General features: G+C 37.9%; 1 protein-coding gene across 4 annotated transcripts in view; it reads right to left on the reverse strand.

Annotated features, from left to right (window-relative positions):
• camsap3 (calmodulin regulated spectrin-associated protein family, member 3) overlaps positions 1 to 8055 on the reverse strand; it is a 53550-nt gene extending 45495 nt beyond the window's left edge. For 3 of the 4 annotated variants that reach the window (XM_067421566.1, XM_067421550.1, XM_067421545.1), the window contains exon 1: positions 7554 to 8055. In XM_067421566.1, coding sequence (XP_067277667.1) covers positions 7554 to 7686 — 133 coding nt within the window. In that variant the 5' untranslated portion in view covers positions 7687 to 8055. The remainder of the gene's footprint in view (positions 1 to 7553) is intronic. The other variant, XM_067421559.1, reaches the window with a different exon arrangement.
• Positions 8056 to 8974: the final 919 nt, after the last annotated feature.

An 8974-nucleotide genomic window follows, 5' to 3' on the forward strand; every position in this document is an offset into this window, starting at 1 on the left:
AAACATCCATGGATGAAGAACACGTTATCAGTGAAACTGTATCATTCTTCCTTGCTGATGTGCGTAAAACCTTTTAAAGGGACTAGATGTACCAGCATCAATGTACGCTTAACCTACTAACAGCCTTGAATGAAATCAGTATCAGATTATTTTATTATTGGTGTACTTGGAACTGAAAGCTCTTACAACTAGGACAGAGCTCCAAGGACTCCAGAATTGAGCTGTGGCTCACAGAATGAAAGTCAAATGAGATTTTTACATTTTCTGTAGACAATATGAGAGTAGCCATGTAAAACTGACACCCAGGATGCTATGATTGATATATTGCCTTAGCACCTTAGCAATTTACGTTGCTAGGGTGTTCTTAATAGTAAAATTTAACAGGAAAATTAATTTGTGCCATCAGTTCACATCATTCTCATACACAAAGAACGCTTGCAAAAAGCACTACTTTTATAAAGACCAAAGATGCCAATTACTTCTCTTTAGTCCGAGCTCACTGACTTCCGCACTCTCGCAAAAAAATTGTATAAACAAAAATCTACCTATACTACACACTAATTTTAATCACTCCAAATTAATCTGATTGATATGAACTAGAGCAGCATGATTAATTAATAAAGGGTTAGTTCACTCAAAAATGTTAATCCCGTCATTAATTCCTCACCCTAATGTCGTTCCAAACTCGTAAGACCTTCGTTTATCTTTGGAACACAAATAAAGATATTTTTGATGAAATCCGAGAACTCTCTGACTGACACTTTCAAAGCCAGTACATTGTTAAAATAGTCCATGTGACTGCAGTGGTTCAACCTTAATTTTATTAAGAGACGAGAATACTTTTTGTGTGCAAAAACAAAACAAAAACAACGACTTTATTCAACAATTTCGTTCTGGCCTGTGCCAGTCTCCTATGCAGTTTACGTTGCATGCGTCGTAATGTTCATGTGAACAGCATTGGCTGTCGAAGATCCCGAGAGCATTGCACTGTTTACAATGGAAACTGCGTGAGGTTGAGTAATTAATGACAGAATTAACATTTTTGGGTGAACAATCCCTTTAAAAGATCAGAATCTTGATTCAAACACTCAAGTGATCTTATTCCTAAATGACCATGATTGGCCTGTGTCTATTAAACCTTTGACAAAATCACAGTTGAACATTCAGATCTGGATTTGCGCTGCCGCTGACCCAGAGGGAGCAGTTGCCGTGTATAGGCATGAAACGGCTTCAAACAGTCTTTTCATCCAGACAATATTTATCTCTGTTACTAATGCGCATATTTATACCCGAAGAACTGGGATAAAAGTTTACAGTTCAGATATGAACACTGATGTCAACAGTAGCGATCAAAATAGAGCAAATCACCTTTAAAAAAAGTAACAGAGTATCAAATAATGATTATATCGATTACGTTGGCACTTAAAATATATATATATGTCAATATCATGTTAAAAAACGCTGATTCATCAAGTAATAAAACAAGTGAAGTTTATGAGCGAGTCATTGAATCATTCATTTAAATTTTAAATAGACTGCAGCGACTAACATTTTGTCAGAACCTCTAGTAAATGACGTTATTTTATTTAATTGTTTGTTCAGAATCGTGATCCCTATTTGAACCCATTTAAAATTCTCAATTAACCCACAATCATGCAGCTCTAATATGAACCCCCGCTAAAATCTTATTCACATATTCGTTTATATACACATTTATTCTGAACAAAAGCTGCCACAGCTTTTACAAATATCTGTTCAGTGAAATTTTGACCGAGCAAATTTCTTCTGTACAACGATATGTTTAAACATTTCTGATTGGCCAATTAGCAAAAATATAAAGTGCTTTTTGATTATTTTATTTATTTTAAATATAAATGCACTGATCACTTAATTTTTTTGCACATGGAAATAAAAGGAGATTGCTTGTATCTCTCAGTGTAATCGTTTTTTGGATATGCAGCAAATACATTTAAAGTAAAACGTTTTTTTTACGGGGGGGGGGGGGGGGTTGTTTTTTGGAGGGATTTAATTTAAAGGAATAGTTCACCCTAAAATGAAAATTCTGTCATCATTCAACCAGACATGTATGTTTTGTGTTCAGCTGTAGAAAGAAACTCATACAAGTTTATGAACAAGTTTCATTTTAGGGTGAACTATTCTTTTAAATATCTTGGAATTATGTGGATTGAAAAGTGGCCAAGATCCTCTTCTTCTTTTTTTTTTAAATAGGGCCGATGTTTCACCTCTAATCATCCTTCTGGCAAAAATCATAAGTCTGAAGTCGGCAATTGATTGATATCTATCAATCTAGATAGATGTCTAGTTAGGGTGATTTCACACTGGCAGTATAGTTTGAAGCAAAAATCCCATGAGAAATTGGTAATGTGAGGTACCGAACCCTTGGATTTACCTTGAATACGAGTGACCCTCCAGTCATAGTGCAGAGTGAGTGCAATCAGATCGGCAAATGAATGTCTAGCAATCAGCTTTTACCTAAAGAGAGTCCATTTGCAAGCCCTATGTCGCACACATTAAATGCAAATGTCGTTCACTTTGCTGCGCATAACACCAAATATATATAATTTTAAATTTAATATATAATTTAAAATATATTTTAAAAGTTGTGTAGTGTATTCTAGCCTTTAGTAAAGCAACAGCACTCTCAGTTAACAAGCTGCAAGAATAGAAGGATCTTTCACGTCCTTAGCACAAAACGGACGCAACGAAACAATAGCAGTCACGCTTGCCTTGGCTCAATCTAATCATCTGCGTTCAGGCAGCACTTGAACTCAAAGCTCTTGCATCTAGGACAACACTCCAAGGATAGATCTTTATTGAGCCGAGTTCATCCAGAGTGAAACTTTGGCTAAAAAACAAAACCCTTGCTGATAACACAGGTAGCAATTAGCAGCACAGCGTGCCTTAAAAGCATGGGTTCACTGCAGCTCAGCGCAGGACCAGGGCTCGCTCACAGTGAGAGTGATGATGTCATCGGGTTCAAGCAGGAAAACAAGTGCAGCGCTGGATGGAGGTCTGAGGTCATGCACGCGCACACACAGAGTCATGTCTCCACGCTGAAATACAGCCAAGCCTCTTTAATCTGGTCTGATTTCTCTCTGGCTCGGCTGTGTGTGACTTTGACCCGAGGGTGTGGTCGCGCAGATCTGTTATTGATGCAGGGAGTGAATACAAACACTGAAGTGCCACATACTGGAGCTCATAGCGTAAGTACACACCAACCAGGTGAATTAAGCAGATTTCAGTTTCTCGCACTCAGGCCAGATCCTAAATACAGTATGTGTCCCGGTTAATCTGGAACAAGAGGAAAATTATGACAAAACATAGAAGTTTTAATGTTTAAGGCATTTTTACATCGCCTTTAAATAAAAGTGATCACATTGTGACTGAAACCAAAAGCTAGACAGAGCAGCCTCACTGCTAAGCCTACTTCTTTCCTAATCAATCCTAATAAGACAGTATCCTGACCGACCATCATGGAGTCTCGTAAACAACAGACCTGAAGCGTTCTCCATAAGGAGCACCATACAAACAGCCCTCGGTACAGGAGACCCGACTTACAATCGATCCCAAGAGAAAAAAAAAACATTGTTTCCAGAAGTATTTTTACCATTTATGTCTTCCATAAATATTTGAAAAGTCTTTGCTAAAGCATTATCAGCCAAACAAGCCAGCTATGAGGTGAATCCAAACAACACAAACTCGGATTTGAAGCAATTTCCATTATTTGAAAAATGGAAACTTGCAGTGGTGAATCGTTTTTTACGCAAAAAAAAGCACTTGTGTCACTTCATTGAGGTCAACAACTGAAATTACTTTAATGATGTCTTTACTTTCTGGGGCTTAAAAGTGGTAGTTGTGTAGACTGTCAACGGAGGGACAGAAATCTCTCAGTCAGAATTCATTAAAAAGATCTTAATTTGTGTCCTGAAAAATAAAAGAAAGTCTTACAGGTTTGGAACGACATGAGGACGAGTAATAAATGACAGAATTTTCATTTTTGGGTGAACTAAGCCTTTAATAGCTTTAATGAGGCAAAGAACTACAATGCCATTAAGCACTGCAAATGACAATGAAACTAAAAACAAATGGTGAAATATACTATTGATTTAAAGATTTTTTTATATATAGAAACAATATATTTTACATTTATTGCAGAATATGCATGGATTAATACTTATGCAGTCTGAGAGCATAGGAAAGAGTGAATATGCAGTGTTTAATAGGAGCCTTAAAGAGATATTTTGGCACATTTTTTTTTATTTGATTATCTGACTGGTGGGGAGATTTCTTTGCAGAATCATAGGTAATGTAGTTTTTAACCAGGAATTTCGCTGTTAAACAAATATTCTAAAAAAGATCTAATAATGCAGGCTGATATGTTCAACAACAGCATATAACATTGATTACAAGCCTTACAGCTCACAGTAGGTCTGTCTTTAAAGGTTTACAAGTAATCGCTAAAAATACGTTTGGATTTTTACTCCTGGAACACAACTGCAGCAGAGCTTAAGCTTGATGTTGATGTTCTCATGTTGCTGAGCTAATGGGGAGAGATACTTTGATAAGCACAAAATACACAGCACAATCTATTTTCAATTAAATTGAACTATTTCTAGCAATACGTTTCACTTATTTTCTTTAATGAAATCTAGGGCAGAAATATCTTATCAGAAACAAAACAGCATAGCTCTAACTTATCTACAGTTATGTTATTTTTGACTTCCCTGATGCCATAAACTTCATGATCTAGAAGAACCATAATAATATAGAGGTCACACAATTGAAACTCATCGAAACCTGTTTGTAGTTGAAAATTACAGACTGCAGATTGAATATTACATTACTCATGCCAACACAAAACATCTTTAATTATCATCTAATTATCCACCCGTTTCAGAGTTAAATATTATGAGTAACATGAACCGTTAAATCGAGGGCTTGCTAAAAACGACTCTAAACGGGCTCAAAATGAGGACTAAAGCAAGTACAGGAATGCAGACTTGCAATCTGAATTAACGGTGGCTCATTGGGTGAACACAATGGGGCTTTTAAAAACAATCCAAGAACACACAAGCACACTCAACAGTCTCCTGCACCCAAAAAGAAAAACAAAGCTTGTGTTTCAATTCACATGCAGGCCAGGGCCTGACAGCAAGACTATCCTCTTCTGACTATGAGAAACCATGATTACACACTGAAAAAAAGACCTAGAAAGATGCATCACCAGCCCTTTTTAAAAACCTGATAACCAATATTGATGTTGAAGCACAATATGGGAAAACAGTAACAGGTTATGTAAGGCTGCATAGCGCATGATTAGTGGGAAATAATCAATGTGACTAATTTCATGGACATGAATCTTACTTTATATGAATGTATAAAATTAAACTGCATATTTTAGACACTGGGACAGGTCACCATTTTAAGACAAGACACTTTGTTTGAGCTTTTTTACTTTCATAATGTCTTCATTCAGACTAGTGCAAGGAACACATCCAAAATACACATTAAATAGTTATTTTATTACACTTTAAACTCCTACAATTTCATATATTATTCTTGTTGTTCATATATTATTCTAAATCACATAATTATTGCACATTTTACTCCTTAAAACGTGGTAAAAAAAAAAAAAAAAAACATTGACAGTGTGCATGTATCCCCTTCTGTAAAATGCTTTAACTCGAACATGTCGACAAAATGAAACAAGAAATGTGAACATGGCCTTCTGAGCAGGGAATTTAAGCAAACGAGTGCATATTTAAATGCATTTTTAACATTGTATCTCAGAAATCCTGCAGTACATGTCTTAATGTCCCGTGATTAGCCAACTGGGGAAGAATTGTTATAGTACTTGCCTTAAAGGTAGGGTAGGCAACTTTCAGAGAAGCTAGCAATAGCAATTTAGCTTTGAAAGCATAAGATCCCAACCTCCCTTCAGAGCGTCTCCAAAGCCACTCCTCCTCCAAAACATGAGCGTGTACAGCAGGGAGTAAACAAAAGCCTCATGAGAGATGGAGTCATGACCTGATGTCTCAAAGCACATAACATCACAATAATAATGAACATAATCAACTTAAAGAGCTCTGACCTGTACCACCTGACTGCTGCAGATTCATTTAGGCGTTGCCGTAGAAACACAATCCAAGTCACGGACCACTCTGTATAACATCACAGGTTTCCTTATCTTCCAAATTACAGTAGTTATGCCGTGAACACAGTATACACTGGTTGTTTTGGTTCAGGAGGAACTGTAAAAGGCGGCTGCTGTCCTGGTTGCGGTGCTCAGTGATTGATGTCTGTCTAACTCTGCAGAGCATGAAACATCATAGCAGGAAACGCACTGATGTCTGCAAGACCAGGTGCCCGCGCGGAGGTATGTAAAAGCATATGCTGACAGGCAGGTAGGACATCCTATCATTGCATTGAGACCGAATTCAATGATTGGACAAACATGTTATGGTCCTACACCTTCCACAGATGAGATACATTTAGACCACTTAACCTAGTAATTGCTATCAGGATGAGACTTTCTACCAGCACAACACAAAAAGATTCTGGAACAAATGGCCTACCCTAAAGTCATTTTAGATGGAGCAAATGATGTCACACTGTCTGCAGGACACTGCTGTCACTGCTTGAGTCATCATGCCACCTTTCCAAGCATCCTTTTATTACTTCTAAAGTAAAAAACAAAACAAAAAAACAATTAAACATACCGAGCACTTCAGTGTAATTATCAACCGTCTGCTCTGTTCAGAAACCCAAGACCCCCATCATCTTTGTGGGTGTATATCAACAAAGGGGTTCGTGATAGTAGGCGTATATGACGCATAGGTGCTTTCAGAGCACGTGCTCACATGATACACATTCATATTCAGGTCAAAACTACATTTATTCACATCATTATTCCCAGACAACACCATGTCTACTGAAATACGTAAGCACGTGCGATCCTTGTCTCATATTAACGCATGGTTATGTATATTCCTTAGCCAAGATTCAATACAAGTGTAATTTTAGTGACTGTTGTAATATTATAAACAATTTCCATCAGAATATTAATGTTCTCTTAGACCAAACGGTGTACGTTTAGACCTTTTAACAGACTATTCATTTGTTAAATGAATGTAGACTTAATGCATAAGACATTGCTGGGCCACAACCAGCAGCTTTCCACCTCACATATATGGTCTTTGTGTTGTGAAAAACGCTGAGTTTACACACTGTTCACCTTCACACATGCTTTCCTCCGCAGACACTGAACAATGAGCAAACTGGTCTCAAAACAGACAGGTGGGAGAGAACACAACAAGATATTTGAGAAGGAAATAAAAATGTGTCAGACTCAACGGACTGCGTCTAAAAACCTAGCCAGCTGCCTATCTAGACTGTGTTTTGGTAGTATTTTTACGCAGTTTTAGGGCTATCATGCAGCCTACACATGTTCAACTGATTCAGAAGGAGAAATTGCGATCTAGGAAGGTAACGTTAGCAAGCACACTAGGGTTTGACACACGGCCACTGTATACCTGCATTGCCGTAGGATTTTGCCAGCAGCCATCCGACACTGGCGCAGATTCTGGCTCGGCTCAAGTCATACTGATCCAAAGGCTTTATGTCCGGGACCACAAAAGTCTTCCTCATTGCATTCGAGTCCACCATAGCGGGTCCAAAACAGATGGGCCGGGAAAACAGAGGAAGGCGATGCGGTGAGGAATGAAACAAAAATCAAATAGTCATCCTTTTCTTTCACGCGACCACAGCATTGGGGACTGTGAAAGGCCGATATTTCTGTTAGCGTTCCAGCGAAAAAAATAAAATAAGTAACGATAATTTACAATTCACTCCTCTCTAGAGCTTCTTTTCATACATCCAGTATAGCTGGCGGGTGTATATGGATATTTTAGTCTGTCGGAACGACAGATTCAGCGATATTCCAGGGGATGTTTCACTATTTTCGACCCCGCTTCAGAGTCCACATCGCTCTAGCTGATACGCTCCGGACTGATTTCCAGGTACTCCATACTCCTGTCAATCAGCCTGCCGGGCGTCCAATCAAGTATCAGAATGTGCGAGACAGCGTTTTGAGGGGGCGGGGCTAAGCATGTGAACTCAAGCAGCAGGTAGGAAGGCGCTATAACTCAAGGAAACAGGTGCAGGACAGGTAGAACTTGCCCAGAAGGGTGCGAAGAGGAAACATTAGTCATTATAAACAGCATAATACATACAACTAGCACGGCATTACAATGCTAAACTGAGTATAGCGTTTAAGGAATAATTTGTTAATATTATTTTTTTCAAACTTGTATTTCGTTCTTCTGCTGAACATACGGACAAGGTTGGTGGTCCCCATTGGCTTCCACAGTATTTTTTTCCCCTACTATGGAAGTCAGTGGAGACCATCAACTGTCTGATTACCGACATTCTTTTAAACATATTTTATGTTCAGCAGAAAAGAGAAACTCATACAGGTTTTGAACAAGTTGAGGAAGAGTAAATTATGACAGAATTTTAATTTTTTTAGGGTGAAATATTCCATTACCTGCAAAAGTTTATTGGGAGGGTTTTCTAATTCTATACATTTTGCCTCACACTAATGAGCATCATGTGGATATTTAATAAGAAAATACTGCAACAAAGATAAGTATTTAGGCCATGGCATAAACCAGTGTATAGACCCTCCTAATAACCAAAACAATGTAAGCACTTAAATGTACTTTCACATAGAATTATTGAGATGTGCAGCTGTGAACAAACCTAACAGAGGACAGAATTCACTGAAGGTCCTGGGTCACATGATGTTAGAGACCACTGCTGTAACTTTGTAAGAAGATTAACTCTCAGAACCATTTTAATCTCATTAGAGAGGAATGGGACATTTGTTTTTACTCTTTCTTTGGTTTTCCATTTTCCTTTGTAGTCGAACCAGCACTTAAAATGTACTGCTCAT

The sequence above is a fragment of the Pseudorasbora parva genome, chromosome 2 (genome assembly GCF_024679245.1).
Source record: "Pseudorasbora parva isolate DD20220531a chromosome 2, ASM2467924v1, whole genome shotgun sequence".
In the NCBI taxonomy this organism is placed as follows: Eukaryota; Metazoa; Chordata; class Actinopteri; order Cypriniformes; family Gobionidae; genus Pseudorasbora; species Pseudorasbora parva.